At 43.7% G+C, this 17,248-nt stretch overlaps 1 protein-coding gene across 1 annotated transcript; it reads right to left on the bottom strand.

The window, feature by feature from the left end:
* Positions 1-265: 265 nt before the first annotated feature.
* LOC124637863 (ecdysone oxidase-like) lies at positions 266-9,919 on the bottom strand. The gene is made up of 4 exons (XM_047174581.1): positions 9,651-9,919; positions 6,124-6,212; positions 2,090-2,220; positions 266-1,995 (listed from the first exon to the last, which is right to left on the bottom strand). Exons 1-4 carry the CDS (start codon positions 9,653-9,655, stop codon positions 388-390), a joined length of 1,833 nt encoding a protein of 610 aa, XP_047030537.1. The 5' UTR covers positions 9,656-9,919; the 3' UTR covers positions 266-387.
* Between the last annotated feature and the right edge of the window lie 7,329 nt (positions 9,920-17,248).

Below are 17,248 nucleotides of genomic sequence, written 5' to 3'. Positions count from 1 at the left end.
AAATACCGACTTCAATAACAATAAATACGTAATATTAAGTTGGTGACGAAAGCACAGTTCGTGTGTTTGTAGACCTGCGATGTGTGATATATCGCCGCCGACACCATAAGGGTCAATCCCCACTGAAAGAGCAGCGGCCGGCAGCGGCCGGCAGCGGCCGTAAATGCAAGTGATCGAGCGCGAGCGCGGCGGGCCGCGCTCTTACATTGTCCGTGCTCTTACGGCCGCTGCCGGCCGCTGCTCTTTCAGTGGGAATTGACCCTAAACCTGTCAGCATCGAGTGCGTATTGCGGTGCAGTCGCACATTAGCCGTGTTACTATATACAGAACCATACCGACTATAAGTGCTGTACAGTAGTCATAGTCCAGCAGCAGTGTGACAGCTAGTCAGTTATCTTCGGCATCGAGCAACATGTCGGCGAGTCTCTCCCCGAGGGCGATGGCGGCGGCGGCGGTGGAGGCGCGGGGCGCGCGCGGCAGCACGCCCAGGTCGGCCGCGCGCAGGCGCCGCACGCCGCGCACGCGCAGCCGCGCGTCCACCACCGCGCCCAGCGCGCACGTGCCCGCGCTGTGGAACACCGCGCTCGTCACGTGGCGGGTGTAGCACCTCCAGTAGCCAGACCTGTCCTCGCTAATACCAGGACATCCTGGCAACTCCAAATGAAGCAGAGTCGCATTCCGTTTCCTAAACAGCGGCGTCTCCATGAGCTGTTCGATTATACGTATGGAGAACATAATTTCGTCCACGTCCCTCTCGTCACTCAAGTAGTTGGGGAAGATGGCGGGATGAACGCTAGGGTCGGAGCTAGCAAGCCTGACATATCCGACTGAATGGGGACTCAAGAGAACTGGAGATATTACAATGAGCGCGTGGTTCTCATTTGCTTTTACTATTTGTTCCACGACGTCGTCATTAAAGCCTGTGATACGCTGGAACACATGCTTAACTGCAGGCAATAAGTTCCTTTCTATGTACGCATGAATTATTTGAAGATTTGGTAGCTCACAGTTGCTTCCATCAAAGCTTACGTTCAGTAGTTTTCTTCGTGTGAAGTCATAGCAGTGCGAGTTGATGAACACACTCACATCCGTTAATCCGTTGGAAGTGAGAGGACCTGACCGTGTGACAAGTAACTGGGCGAGCTGGTCTGTCCAGGTCGCCAGCTTCTTCACATCGTCGTGTATTCGGTTACTTTGATCAACTTGAGCCAAAATGAGCGGCAGCACATGATCCGTCATGTTCGCTCCTACGCCTGGCAAGTCCACTTTTACTGGAATATCTAAACTGTATAAGTGTTCGGCAGGTCCTACACCAGACAACATCAATATTTGCGGAGTTCCAATGGCTCCAGCACTTAGGATCACTTCCCTGCGCGCGTATACTTTTAACGTCAACAAACCTTGAACAACAGTGACACCACGTGCGACATTTCTTCTATCAATAATAACCCCCGTGCACAGAGCATTCTTAGCGATCTTAAGAGTTCTTTTGACATCATCTCTTGCTAAATATCCTCGCGCCGTACTCATACGCTCTCCGTCGTAAACGTACCCAATAAGTTGACTGACACCAATCTGCGAATCTGCGTTTGCATCAAGATTTTCTGGTAATCCTAGAGACATGTATGACCGTATGAGCCTGGAGTGCCACGGGTTTTGGGAATCATCAAAGAAACCGATGCGCATCGTACCTGAAGTGTTGTGATATGGCTTAGAAGAGGATGGCAGCAGGTTCAAGTCTTGTAAACCTTCGTACTTTAAGAAGTATGGCTTGAAGTCTTCCCAGGTCCACCCGGACACGGGCATGTCGTGGAAGTCCTGCCTGTTGCCGCGCGTGTACAGCATGTAGTTGATGGAGGTGGAGCCACCGAGGCACTTGCCGCGGCTGAACCGGCACTGTCCGCCCCGGGACGACAGACACGACACGTTGTTGGGGATCGTCTGGTACTGCCAGTCGAGCTCCGAGCCGAGCAGGAACATGGCCGCACTGGGGATCTAACGTAATTGCAATAAGCATTACAACGCCAGTACGTACTCAAGATGATATAATAATTGACACCTCTGACGGGATATATGGTGAGTAATTCACCTTGGAGATGTAACTGGGATCTGTGCCAGCCTCCACCAGCAGCACGTCAGCCCCGGCGGCGGCGAGGCGTGCGGCGGTGGCCGCGCCCGCTGCGCCCGCGCCCACCACGATGTAGTCGAACCGCTCACCCCCTGTGTTAGGCAAAATAAGCCACTTGAATGTTTTTTATGCGTAACTACGCTAAAACAAATTTAATACTAAACGAAAATTAAAGCCTTTTACTATCATCATCATCATCTCAGCCATAGGACGTCCACTGCTGAACCTAGGCCTCCCCCTTAGATCTCCACAGATACCTGTTGGAGGCGACCTGCATCCAGCGTCTTCCGGCGACCTTCACAAGGTCGTCTGTCCACCTTGCTGGTGGACGTCCTACGCTGCGCTTGCTAGTCCGTGGTCTCCACTCAAGCACTTTTCGACCCCGTCGGCCATCCACTCTGCGAGCAATATGGCCTGCTCATTGCCACTTCAACTTGCTAATCCGGTGGGCTATATCGGTGACTTTAGTTCGTCTACGGATCTCCTCATTTCGGATTCGATCACGTAGAGAAACCCCGAGCATAGCCCTCTCCATAGCTCGTTGAGCGACTTTGAGCTTTGAGATGAGGCCGATAGTGAGAGACCACGTTTCGGTGCCGTAAGTCATCACTGGTAACACACACTGATTGAAGACTTTCGTCTTGAGGCACTGAGGTATGTCGGACGGAAAGATATTGCGTAGTTTCCCGAGCGCTGCCCAGCCGAGTTGGATTCGGCGGTTGACCTCTTTCTCGAAGTTGGACCTACCTAATTGAAATACTTGTCCTAGGTAGATATATGAGTCAACAACTTCGAGTACCGAGCTTCCAACAGAGACTGGGGTGGGCTCAACATGGACATTTGACATAATTTTCGTCTTGTCCATGTTCATTTTCAGGCCCACCCGTTGTGAAACTCGGTCGAGGCCATCGAGCATCATACTGAGTTCCTCCATCGACTTTGTCATGACTACGATGTCATCGGCAAACCGAAGGTGAGTGATGTATTCGCCGTTGATGTTGATGCCAAGTCCTTTCCATTCCAGGAGCTTGAAGGCGTCTTCCATTGCGGCGGTAAACAGTTTCGGGGAGATAACGTCCCCCTGTCTTACGCCTCTTCTCAATGGAATCGGCTTCGTGCTATGCTCCTGTACTCGGACTGACATGGTGGCTTTATTATACAAACACTTCAACACCTCGATGTACCGATAGTCAATATGGCATCGTTGGAGTGACTCAAGTACCGCCCATGTTTCCACCGAATCGAAGGCTTTCTCATAGTCCACAAACGCTAAGCATAATGGCAAGTTATACTCCTCGGTCTTCTGTATAACTTGCCGCAGCGTATGGATGTGGTCTATGGTACTATAGCCACTTCGGAAACCGGCTTGTTCGGGAGGCTGGAAGTCATCAAGCCTGTGTTCGAGGCGGTTCGTGATAACCCTTGAAAACAGCTTATAAACATGGCTTAGAAGTGTGATGGGTCTGTAGTTCTTCAAAAGGCTGTTATCAGCTTTTTTGAAGAACAACACCACCCCACCCCTGCTGCATGCAGACAGGACGGAATTAAAGAGCTTCTGGAGGACTTTAAGTACCGGTGTTCCACCCGCTCTCAGAAGCTCTGAAGTGATTCCGTCCTCACCCGGCGCCTTGTTGTTCTTAAGCTGCTTCAGGGCCATCCTAATCTCGTACAGACTGATGTCCGGGATATCTTCGGTATAATGTCGGGACAGCTTGGCTCTTGGATCTCCTGCCAAGCTGTCAACTGGCTTTGCGACCGAAGTGTATAACTGTCCATAGAACCTCTCGATCTCGCCTAAAACCTCTGCCTTGGTCGACGCTATGCTGCCATCTTCCCGTTTCAGCTTAGTCATCTGGCTTTGCCCAATAGACTTGTCCTTTACGAACACTTTGGAGCCTTGGTTTCGCTGTATGGTCTCTTTAACACGATTCGTATTAAAGAGACGCAGATCGTGTCGCAAGGACTTAGATATTCGTCTATTGAGCTGCCTATATGACTTCGCGTCACTGGAAGACTGCAATTGCATAGCAAGCGTCGTTCAGCCATGAGGTTTAAGGTTTGGTCGGTCAATTTATGAGGTCTATTTTTACGGCAGGGTCTAAAAAACTTAGATCCTACCGTGCGGACAGTTTCCACTAACCCGTCGTTGATCTCGTCCACTGATGCTAGGTTCTCAAGGCAAGCAAAGCGATTAGAGAGCTCGAGTTAAAAGCTTTCTGGGTTTTGGATATGGGACCGAGTAGTTCGGAGCGTAGACTTCATCAGACTGGACCTTTCAAGTTTAACATTAATATTCAGCGAGACTCTTACGATTCGGTGATCGCTACCGGTTTTTACCCTATTGATCACAGAGACGTCGCTGAATACCCGTTTCTTGTCGGTCATGAAGAAGTCTATCTCGTTTCTCGTGAAACCATCGGGACTTAACCAGATCCATTTCCTGTGAGGCGGCTTCTGGAAGAAAGAGTTCATCATGAAGAGTCCCTCTTTCTCCAGAAAGTCGGCCAGCCTCTGTCCCCTAGGGTTCCGTTGCCCATACCCAAATTGCCCCACTCTCAACTCATCACCGCTTTTCTTTCCCAACTTAGCATTAAAGTCCCCCATAACAACAGTGAAGTGGGTTTTGGAACTATGTATGGCTCTACTTACGTCCTCATACATAGCCTCCACCTCATCAACGGAGTGTGACGAGGTCGGTGCGTATACCTGAATGACCTTCAGCGAATATCTTTCGGATATTCTGAGTATTAGGTATACCACCCTTTCCCCCACACTGTCGATGGTTGTTATGTTGTTCACGAGGGACTTGTGAACGAGAAACCCGACACCACCTTGGGACTTTTGGTCTCCCTCCCGGTAGTAGAGCAAGTTACCAGACTTCAGGGTTACGGTGTCCTCTCCCTCTCTACGGACTTCACATAACCCTATAATGTCCCAATGTAACTTGCTCAACTCCTCTTCCAGCTCGCAGATCCTTTCGTCAGTCCTCAGTGTGCGTATGTTGTGTGTTACCAGGGCCTTCGTCGTGGGGGTGGGTAGCCAGATCTCTTCCGGAGATTCTTAGCACCCCCTGCTCCGCCGTTACCTTGTCCGCTACCCGCGCCAGGGATAGCGGAGCTGCCGGGGACTGGGGGCCTGGTTTCTGTGTCTATCATAAGGAAGGTATTTGCCGTTAATCGCCACGCTTGGCAGGCGGGCCTTTTACTAAACTAACACATAACATTTTGACAGCGTTAATGACACAGTATTTATGTCGCACCACCCGGAGGCGACTATTCCAATTTACGAGCACAGCTACTCCGGTAATTACCGGAAATTACAATCAGACAACGTTCCTTTCAATTTTCAAAATGTAGTTTGTTTGTGCATTGTGTGTATGCTGATATAGTTAAATTGTGTATTAATTACTTGGTAACTGAACACGCGGCTCTGACACGCAGGTATTAATTGGAGGAAATCCCCACACGAAAATAATATTTTCCAAGATTGACTAATTACGAGGAACTTTATTTTCATAACAAAATAAACAGCCTTCAAAATAAAAAAAGCGCTCATAAAGAATTCTATAGGTGGATATAACCTGGATATATAATGTGTTTAATTGTTTACGAGCGCCAGTTTAACGACGGAACAGCGCACATCGAGTGACAGTTACACACTGGCACAAGGACACATTTTCTCGCTCGTTCCGTGAGTGAGCACTCAGCTCACCCGCCGGAGTGCACTCCGCCGAGTGTGGAGAAGGTCGAGCGACGCCACGCGGCGACCCACTGCTACTGTAGGTACCACCTCGTGAATAACATCCAAAGTGCTTGTTTCCTAGCGACTGCGATGCTTCCTGCTATTAATTACCTGTACGTGTGTGTGTGTGTGTGCGGTTAGCGCGGGAACGTTTCACAGAATCCCTTCATTTTATTATGTTATTGAGTTTGAGGCTGATTTTGTTCTTGTTGGTGAAGAGTGAGCATATCAGTGTAAACAAGTGTGCCTGGTACCTGTGAGGACGGTGCCCGGCGGCAGCGTGTAGGAGTGGTGCAGGAGCGCGTGCAGGCGCAGGCACGTCGCCAGCAGCGCCAGCAGCACCCTGCAGCAATACGACCACACGTTCAATAGCGTCAGTAACACAGGTTCAGCATCATGCTTAGTGTATTTATTTAGGTCTATTGCACATTAGGAGGTATCTCATCCCCTTTGGATAAATTAAATGAGATCTACATATAATAATGAGGTTTAACTAGCCTCAACTCACAAGGCTCAATCCTATCGATAAGTTTTGACAATAGCTCGAAAATAGCTTCGGATAAAGGAGCAATAAATGCCAGAACCATAAAATAGGCTCTTAACCTTTCTTATTATGCGTATCCTTATTATTATGTAAGTAAGTACGTATAGGCAGAGCCACATCTATTGTGCGCGGATCCGCCGGCCTGCCATACGAAAGGTTAATATGACATCATATCATACGTGCCTATCATTGAGTAGTCGGTTCATTTATCTTCCTTCTGCTATTGATATATAACAGTATGTATATGTATAGGTAGTTATGTATATTACAATTCTAAAATACATAGATACAGTAAAATGTTCAAAACTTCAAAAGATGTATAAACGCTGATATTTTTAGTGTTTTCAATATTTATCCTCCATCAGTTGGCGGGCGTATCGCGCTCTACTTTACGAGCAATACTCGTGCAGCACCGCGGCGATGCCTGCCGCGCGATTACGAGCAATATGTATAAATATAATGAAATCTCTCTCATACTGCTCGCATACACAGCTACATAAAGACTGAATGGGGTATAAACGAGTCGCTGGCAGATTAATGAGTAACACAAGCTTTTATCATAAGTGTTCCGAGTGGTTTTTTAGCACCGATCTTATGTTCCTCTCGCTTACCTATCTACGTCAAAGCTTTGTTTTCCGACGAGCACCATTTCTCAACCGGAGTTTGATATTTGCCTCGTTTATTTACCCTTACATAAACGCAGATGTGTATTGAATCCTGCAACAACAACACGAACACACTGCCTGACACTTGCAGACACGTCGCAGGTCAATGTTCAGCACTCGCCGCACCTTTAACTACTTACGAATGAAAACGTTATTTCCTACATGTCGCCCATTCATGAGTCACGATTGTCAAGTTTAACTCAGGTGAACAGTAATTATTTAGCTCGTAAACATATTATAAGTCATGACAGAGTGTTTATCAGGACTAATAAGTCAAAGTAGACATGATATTACAAAAACTGTTCTTGTTGTGAAGTTGTTCACTTATATTAATTAACTCGGCGACGACGCGTCTCACGCCAGACACAAATGATGTATTTCATTAATGCGAACACGTTCGTCTGTAAGCGAAGTTTGACTTTTAACTCCTAAGTTACCTGTTTCGAGCTAAAACTAAAGGTATTGTAGTCGCGACGTAGTGAGCAAGTTTCTGTCTTTGCCATTAGTATAAATCATGTTTATTTAGGAGTAAGGGGTATTTGTATGTACCGGGCGGCTGGCGCGACTCTCACTTCAGATCAATAAGCAGTTCCGGTGATTTATTTGACAAAGCAAATATGAGATATTGTGGGCGCGCCGCGTCACGCGCCCGCCACGCCACCGCCACGCCACCGCCACGCCACGCCGCGCCGCCGCGCCGACGCTCGCCCGCACACACTACAAACTGAATTATTTATTGATACGACCAGCCTTTTTGGGATTTGTGTAATATCTCATATCATACACTCTGTAACATCTCAACGAACCGATGTTCCCACTTGCACTGATATCTAGATTATTTTCTATGATAAGAATTAGCCACGTCATAAAATATCTTCGCGACAAAATCAGGGCGATGGGGTGGCAACTCTCATGTTTTGTAAAATAAACCCGTTGACAGCGAGTTATTAATGGTCGTAATATCGCGGGGGTGACAGCTGGGCGGAGGGGCGGAGGAGGGAAGGGGGGGGGAGACGCACACATCGCTAAAGACTTGCTCGATGATAATCAGGAAGTTTAAAAAAACAAATTTGTTGTCAGCATGACGCGGCACGTTCTGGCTCGCTCTATTCATGCTTCATAAGGATTTCAGATAAATATTTTCAGCTTTTCATAGTCAATCTGCAAACATATGTTAGACTGAATATATTCGCGATCGAACGTTACATTGAACATGACGTGGGAACTGAGTCCTAATTGACTAAAACCAACGGCTGGAAACTTTATTACTCCTCTAACTTATGAACAGCGCGATTACTGGCATCGTGTGTTATTCAGTGCTTAAATATAGTTTTCATGCATGATTGAGCGACTGCGCCGCGTGCACTACACGTTAGTTCCGTGGAATATGAGGCTACGGTAGGAAGCGCAGCCCATTAATATTACAAGTAATGCTCAAACACAAATAATTGCAAAATACAACTCCAGATATATTTTACATATTGCATGGTTTCTAGAGTGTTATCTGAGTAACAATTCCTAGCACCCACGGATTTTAATAAAACTTCAATAACAATGCGCTAGAGAAGTGGAAAATATTTTCAGACGCCCATTACTTACGTTGTAAACAGTTTTTCGTTAGTTTCGTGCTAGGCGTGCTGTCATGCCAACCCTCTCATATCTACTAAGGACCTATCGGACCTTTCTGCCGCACTGTACCGTCGTGTCAGCCGAAAGACGTCAACTGCTGGACTGCTGCCTCCCCGAAGGTTCGCACTTTGCTAGATGTTCAGCAACCCGCATCTATAGATCAGGTGGCGTTGTGAGGAGTGGAACTTTTTCATGTATCTCGCAGCGAACCGTACGTACCGCGTGTAGGCGGAAATTGTCAGGGAAATGGACCAAATTCAATTGACGTCATACACCGGTAATTTCCGGTGCAGTCGTGCATATGCCGCGCTATGCTATGCTATGCCACGCTGCAGGTGACACTACAAAAAGCGCGAGAGCGACATCAAAGCGAAGTCTCATCGAACTTGTACACTAATAACCAGATAACTAGGCGATGGGAGTGACTGTCACATAGAGCAGCTTGCCGACGTTGCCTTGTGACGTAGAGGCTATAAAACCACGAGCAAGCCATTTCTGCACTATATAAACACTAACACGTGTGGCTTATGGTTACTGCGAGTGTCGTCACAGCATCCCCCGGGCGCGTCAGCGAGGCGACCAAAGTATATTCATAAAAATCCCAAACGGCTTTTATTTCCGTTAAAATACTTGGACACATTTTTGTCACCACTCCTTGTTAAAGTTATGACGTTATTATCTCGATACAATGCCTCGAATATTTTCCTTTTATAATAAAAATACTCGGAGAGTGTTTCCACTTTCGTGTATTCCAAGATAAAACGATAATTATTTAATTTACAGTAAATGTAAACTGAATTTTGGTTTTCAGGCTGAAGCCTCTATACTTATATGTTTTTATATTGCTAACGTGTAATTTGGACAATAATCATACCTGTTTGTTGAATATTTGCAAAAAGTAATTCAAACATATGTACATAGGCAGCAGGTAGGCATAACTTACCACATGAGTGTGAGAACCTCTAAGCTTCGTGTGATAACTTCACCATGGTTCGGAGTCTGATACAACTGCGTACACTACATAGTTCGTGATCAGATCACTTAACGTTTACTGTGACGACATTTCGAAACCAAACTGGAGCAAAGTTTATCTGTGCGCTTTTATAAAAGCACGTCTTTTGTGATCCGGCGATGACGCTCTCGAATGAAGTGCTAACAATGTGTGACCTCCGGCGCCGGCTCCGCGCCGACCTTCACGTCATGGTAACGTCTCGAGCACACCTGGCACACTGCTATAGATTAACTACTTCTAATCGTAAGTTTAAGAAATCCGCCCCTAAGATGAACCATCTAGGAAGGTCGCAGCACCCGAAAAGGGACCACATCGTTCTGTTGATTATGGTTTCGTGACAGTGCTAAGAATAAGGCGCCGTCAGCGGATAAACGGCACGGCTCCTGTGGAGCTCAATGGAGAATTCGTGCCGCCAAGCCGAATAGACATCAGTTATACCAGATTGGCATTGTACCTATTTGTCATGTCATCAGTACCTACTTTATTTTTATTAAACGGTTTTATTTAGCTTACCCCGTTTGTTTTATTTATTATTTATTCATTCTTGGGTCAAATTTAGTAATTCAAATTTCACCCTCTTCCTGTCAACCGATTAATCTGAAATTTTGTATACACCTTTAATTCCGATGACAATACAATGTAGTAATATCAATAACATTGTAAATCCAATATGGCCGCCGGCACAAAATGGCGGATAACGTAGATTTTATCAATCCCATCAATATGGGTATCAAATGAAAGTTCTCAACCAGTAGAATACAATGTACTATATAAAATTAAAATCCAAGATGGCGGCCTCTACAAAATGGCGGATAACTTAAGTTTTATAAATCACCCATCAACATGGGTATCAAATGAAAGGTCTCAACAAGTAGAATACAATTTACTATGCAAAATTGAAATCTAAGATGGCGGATAACGTAGGTTTTATCAATCCCATCAATATGGGTATCAAATGAAAGGACTCAACAAACAGAATACAATATACTATAAAAAATTAAATCCAAGATGGCGGCCGCTATAAAATGGCGGACAACGTAGGTTTTATCAATCCCATCAACATGGGTATCAAATGAAAGGTCTCAACAAGTAGAATACAATTTACTATGCAAAATTGAAATCTAAGATGGCCGCCGCTACCAAATGGCTGATAACAATTTTTTATCAATCCCACCAATACGGGTATCAAATGAAAGGGCTTCACAAGTAGAAAACTGTCAGTAACTCCAGCGGGGCCCAACAGGGCCAAGGCCTGCCTGGGCTGCGAGATTGTTCGAAAGAGTTACCGCGGCCCTGGTACATAAAAGGCCTACGACGGAACAAAACGGTTTCTAGTCAAGAGTCTGACACTCCCTCACCGCTGCTGACCCACAGCAGGAGAGGTCATTTGGTGATTTTTGGGGTTGTTAAAAAAAAAAGTATCTGGAAGGGCTATGTATTGAGGAATTAGATTGTAATAAATTGTCAGGTAAGAGACCGTGTAATAATGATACACTAAATGAATTAGATAGAATGAGGAATATTCGGTACGCATTTTCATTAAATACTAAAAACTAGAAAATAAAAAATCGGTAAAAAAACTTTTAAGTTAAACGGTTTTATCTTATGTGCACTGAAAACTAGAAAAAAAAAATAGTTACTTACCTGTCAACCTACGTAGGTGGTCCCGGTCATATTAAACTAAAATAAAAACGTGGGGCCCCTGTGAAATCCTACCTATGGCAAAGCATATCTTTATACTTTGGTAGATCATGAGCTCGGCGTTCGCTGGTGAAGCCGCTACGGCTGATTATTGATTGTCAAAATCTCCAGTTACGATTATAGTAAGTCGATGCAATCCACACCTATTATACCTCTAGAAGAAAGTACTACAGCAATAGTTAATGGGCCCCACGTTTTTATTTTAGTTTAATATGACCGGGACCACCTACGTAGGTTGACAGGTAAGTAACTATTTTTTTATTTTCTAGTTTTCAGTGCACATAAGATAAAACCGTTTAACTTAAAAGTTTTTTTACCGATTTTTTTTTAAAAGTACTTTCAACAAGAAATGCTCTAACTACCTACTATATTGTAATATGTTTTTTTTTTAATTAGTTAGGAATATTTTATTAGTAACCAACAGTGCACGACTAAAACTAAAATACCAGGATAGCATAAATCCAGACAATTTAACGGACTATTTATTTTAATTCATTTATAGTTAAATATTCACATTTACTCATTTACGCCACATCGATGAATTGTCTGATATTAAATAATCTTTTGCAAATCCCCAAATAACGTACATACTTAGCATATAATTAAAATCGGCCAAGTGCGAGTCGGACTCGCGCACGAAGGGACCATTATTTATAAAACGGACAAAAAATCACGTTTGTTGTATGGGAGCCCCCCAAAATATGTATTTAATTCTAGTTTTCAGTATTTTTTGTTATAGCGGTAACAGAAATACATCATCTGTGAAAATTTCAGCTCTCTAACTATCACGGTTCATGTGATACAGCCTGGTGACAGACGGACAAACGGACGGACGGGCGGACAGAGGAGCGAAAACAATAGGGTCCCGTTTTACCCTTTGGGTACGGAACCCTAAAAAGTAAGGCAATGTAAAGATGAACATCTCGAACACGCTTGAAAGTGGCAGTTATAGAGGCTACTTCAATAGAACTTCGACACTTAGGTTTCCGAAGGCTTTAGGGCACAAACAAAAACATTTCCCTCTTTATTATAAATGTTCTCTTTATCATAGTAGTATAGAACATGTTACTTTGAGGTATATTAAATGGACCATGGCCTTGGCTATGGGCCATAATTGCCTAATAACAATAGTTTAAATAAATAGACAATGGTTTCCCGATAAGGCGGCCTTCAGTGGCCTCGAGGCTCTACATAGGCGGCTCCGACTGTAACAACTAATGAAAAAACCTTCACCGCCATATTTGTTTCAGGAATTCTACTTACTGTCATGAATTCGACGCAGATTTTCCCTAAAACAGTTTAGTTAAAAGCCTAGGCCGGGTCGCGGACGGGATGGCACCGACCCTCCTCACTATATAAATCAAATAAATGCGCTGGAACAATTCGCTCACGAAAAAGAATGAATTACGAATGTTAAAGTGAATTAATGAACGATATAATGAAGTCATTATTTTCTTTATTGAAAGGGACCGATCGGTCTATTTGTAATGCGGCCGCCTATACTTGTGCGTAGAGACGCGCACTTTGTAGGGAAATATGCGCCCGCGGTTTACTAAAGAACATAAATTATGCATGATACAGATGTGTGGCAGCAAAGTAGGTATTTCACTAAATGTTGAAAAATAAACTGCCGCCGTGGGTATGCTCGTGTGTGTGCCCTACCTACATTTGATATCATTGTGCGTTGATTATCGTTACATTTGATATGTTTGTTATCGTTACAAAAGCTCAGTGACACATACTTACACAGCCAGAGCAACAAAAAACACCTAAAAATAAAAGAAACCATTAACAATATTATTTCAACATCGGCTATCGGCACATTTCATGAATAATACATATAGGAAACACAAATCCAATAAAATTCCACCGCGGAACATCGCGGCCGGCTGACTACTGACACAGTACACACTGGTACACAAGTACACAACATGGTACACACACCCCATACAAGTATTTTACAATCCGACAATAAAAGCTTTTCGTACAGGATGTTTGTAATAATGTCAGAAATATTGTCGCCAGCGAGTAATTTACTTCAGCCGGAGCGCGGTGAGCGAGGCGAGCGCAGTGAGCGCGGCGAGCGCCACGCGACGCGCTCACGGAGAAAAATAACGAGGATTATGAGTTCTTTCACGCACAGATTTATTCGTGTTTACGTCAACAACAACGTTATTAAAAATGTCTGCGACATCAAAGACTACCTTTTAACAATGTATGAAGACAAACATCTCTTTGTGAGCTGTTAATTGTGCGGTATCAAGTTTATTTGCCGTATCGGGGATTGAGATGACACAAATTCCTTCATTGTTCCTTCTAATAGTTTTTTGGAGATAAATCATTTATTTCTCTCGCTTTCGTTTTGTACTTTAGTATCTTCACTCACCGAGCTTATTCCCTATTTAGTATGGGCTCAGTTGCACACTGCACGAGCCAATATTCGGTGAGCTCCTCACCTCACACAGATTGACGTTTCCAGCGTCACAGATAGCAATGGCTCCATTTGCATACAAATTGCATACAGACATATCCTCGGAAATATTCCACGTTCACGTTACAAACAAGATCCAATTTTACGGCTCTCTTTGAAACTGCTAGTTTTTACATCGTCATGCAATAGCGGATGTTTCTGTATCGCAAGTGATTCTGTGCGATATGATCAACTTCACAGAACATATTCAACGCTTGCTTATGCATTCATCTATTCAAACTAGATACAGTTCGTAAGAACTTCACAGATACAATATTAGCATTATCGTTAAAAATAGATGTTGATATTTTTATATTCGTTAGATAAAGTTCAAAGTATGTAACATAAATAAGCAGTGAGCACTCGGACGTAAAGGCAGGATCGCAATTATCGTCATATTCCGTATGGATTCAAATTGGGAAGTCAATTAAAAGGCCGCTAATAGCATACAGTTCATTAAAGTTCAATTAGGAATATTGTGTTGACCGCTCTGTGTAGCCCAACCTATCATAAAAACGAGGGTCGACATTTTATTTTTCTCTTATAAATGCGCAATATTAACAAGGGCCAATTTATAAAAGCTCAAAAAGACGTTTGAGGTACGGTTAAATATTTCCCGAAAAAACCTTTTCGTAATGTTAAGTAGCAAAACAAGTGGCGCACGATAAATGATTGTCATTTGTTTTTTAAGCATTAGCTGCGTTACTTGTTACATCCAGCCCATTATAATGGGGAACCGTTTAATACAGCATTTAAAACAGAGCCCGTTATAAGGAAAATATCCTACGGTTTCTTCTTAATAAACGTTCTTTCCTTAGATGCTATCGTAGAAATATTTTCATAATTACCTGAAATTATATAAAAAAACTATTTACAGAAAATACACAGATCTACAGATCTGCATTCTATAGTTTATTAAGAACCGTCTATAATCGTACTTGATACAGAATAACGAAAATACCCATTTAAATTAATATCAACGACCTGATTAAAAGACTCGTCTGCATCTGTATTACCAGCAGTATTACCGACGACACAAAGCAAATCGCAATCATAACTTTACACAAAAAAGCTATTCGAAACATTCGCGCAGTTAATGCGGAGTCTCTTTGTACGATATTATTGGAGGAACATCAGCGGCGCCACGCTCCGCAGTCACCGCGAGCTGAACACGACGCTCGCAATTAATACACCTGCCATGCCACGGCCGCCATTACAGCCACGATCGAACTCATCGTTACGTGCCATTACCAGTTTTATGACAACGTAAATAAGTAACACGAACAGTTCCGCTGAAAGCTCTGCAATCAAATAAGTAAAGCCTGTATGATGTAATGCCGCGAGTGTAACGTGTCGACAACAAAGATACGCGGCTACAGCCCCCGGCTGAACTCGTAAAGTATGTTTCAAACGAGGCTCGCTTTTGACGGCGAGAGCCGACAGACTCGTAAGCCGCGCGATATGTGGCCCCTGCCGGCTCTGTTCTTCTCAAGTAAAAATTCCAATGTTATGTTCAGGCACGCTTCAGGTATTCAGATATCAATAGAAGCAGTGTCTACTCACTTTTGTGTATTTGAACTACTTGTGTAGTAAGGTCGGTGATGCCAGTAATGGCTCCCGGCAATTAACCTGGGGCCCGATTCTCCTAAGTTAATAATGTCAAAATCGAATAGAAATCGAATCGCAATAGCAGTTTTAACCATATCGGGCATTCTGCTACTAATATAAGACCAATCGTATTCCAACGACATTCGATTGGTTTGCGATTGGTCTGCTATTTTGGTGATTTTGGTCTATACGGTAGTTTGCTCTACAATCATATGGCAATAGTTAATAATTTGCAGACAAAATTATTCATTATTGAATGACAGAAAAGGATAAAAACGTTTATTTCAATGAAAAAATAGCGGAATACCACATACGTTTCAATCGTAATCGAGTCGAGATTGGATCGCAGTCGAACGTGAATCGTATGTCGCTTAAGTAAACTTAGGAGAATCGGGCCCCTGATAGGTAAACTGTTATGGCCCCATTGAACTCAACTAACTGCCTTCATTGTACATAACGTTAAAACGGACGCTTTACATAAAACCGTTGTTCAAATAGCCGTTCTTGTAATTATTTACTTCTTCATTATAAGGGGATCGTGCAACAGGACACAATAATTAGCAAGCAGCCTCAAGTAACTTATAATTAACGAGATTCTAATTATAATGAGAGAATCACAACAAAAGCGCTTTCATTTTAATGTTCACGAACAAATAATTTTCCAGTTCACGAAAGAAGTTAAAACGGAACAATATAACAAGTAGCTAATTTGGAGCGTTTGTTCAGAACAAGTTATACTGTTACCCAAACTAATATTGTTAATGTGAAAGTTGCTGTCTGCGGGTAACGTTGTCAGGACCAAGCCGCACACAAATGAGCTGCTTTTTATGCGGGAAGTGAAGTCAGTTCGTTAGGTTCCATGAAAACGGGCGTAACTTCGTCAAGCCGCTGAGATTTCACTGAACTGAAGCGATTCACTACACTGATACAATTCCACGTCCATTAGCTTCCTCTGCATACAGACATAGCGTTACCACTGACGTGACGTGACGTGCCACATCTCCACGAAGTGACGTCTGCCAACAATCGATTTCTACTTATGTCCCAGAATAAATTGGGCTTATAATGAGGCAAAACGTTTATATCTGCTTACGTAACGGGTTCGCAACCTGTTGCTACTTACTGAGGATTAAGTAGGTATTACGTACTGGAGATTATCGACTGTGCCGAGCCCCGACTTACACCAGAATTAATAAGTTATCGAGCTTGATTGTTTCTCTTAAGAAAGCAATCAAATGCTAAAACAGTATCTCTATAGGTACAGTATGACATTAGAACGGAATTCTAATATGGCATTAGAACTGAATTTTGTATGTTCCAGGATATATCTAATCATGATCTATGTTTACGCAAGCAAACAATTTGTAGGAGCGGGAGAATAGCGCGATGATTGATAAATATTTGTCGAGTTCGCGTTACCTGTAGTTGGGTATTCTCTGGGTAGTGACCGCAGCAGGTCCCCGGCCGCTGCTGGTCGTCCCCGGCGGTTGCTAAATAGCCGGTGTAAACAAAGCGTGTTGTTTGCACGCGGGTCACGTGCGCGCCGGATTAGCTACGCGAGCCACAATTAAACGTCGCCTTGGCCCGAATTCACTTCTTGTTCCGAGTACTTGCCTCTTAAGTATTAGAAATACTATTATTACGGCTAATTAGAAACGGTAATAAGTAGGTACCTACTCTTATTTACAGGAAAACCGTTTCAAAAGCCTTCCTCTTTGTGTACGTTCTGCAGAAATACGTTATGTTACAG

Source organism: Helicoverpa zea, chromosome 16, assembly GCF_022581195.2.
Source record: "Helicoverpa zea isolate HzStark_Cry1AcR chromosome 16, ilHelZeax1.1, whole genome shotgun sequence".
Taxonomy (NCBI): Eukaryota; Metazoa; Arthropoda; class Insecta; order Lepidoptera; family Noctuidae; genus Helicoverpa; species Helicoverpa zea.
The sequence above is the reverse complement of the archived record's forward strand: the minus strand, read 5'-3'. Positions and strand labels throughout refer to the sequence as shown.

What these genes read in the sequence shown, in the direction of transcription:
- LOC124637863 (XM_047174581.1), bottom strand. An exon ending in GCCGGGCACCGTCCTCACAG is followed by an intron (nt 2,221 to 6,123) that starts GTACCAGGCACA and finishes TGCCTAACACAG; the next exon opens with GGGGTGAGCGGTTCGACTAC. An exon ending in ATCCCAGTTACATCTCCAAG is followed by an intron (nt 1,996 to 2,089) that starts GTGAATTACTCA and finishes CAATTACGTTAG; the next exon opens with ATCCCCAGTGCGGCCATGTT.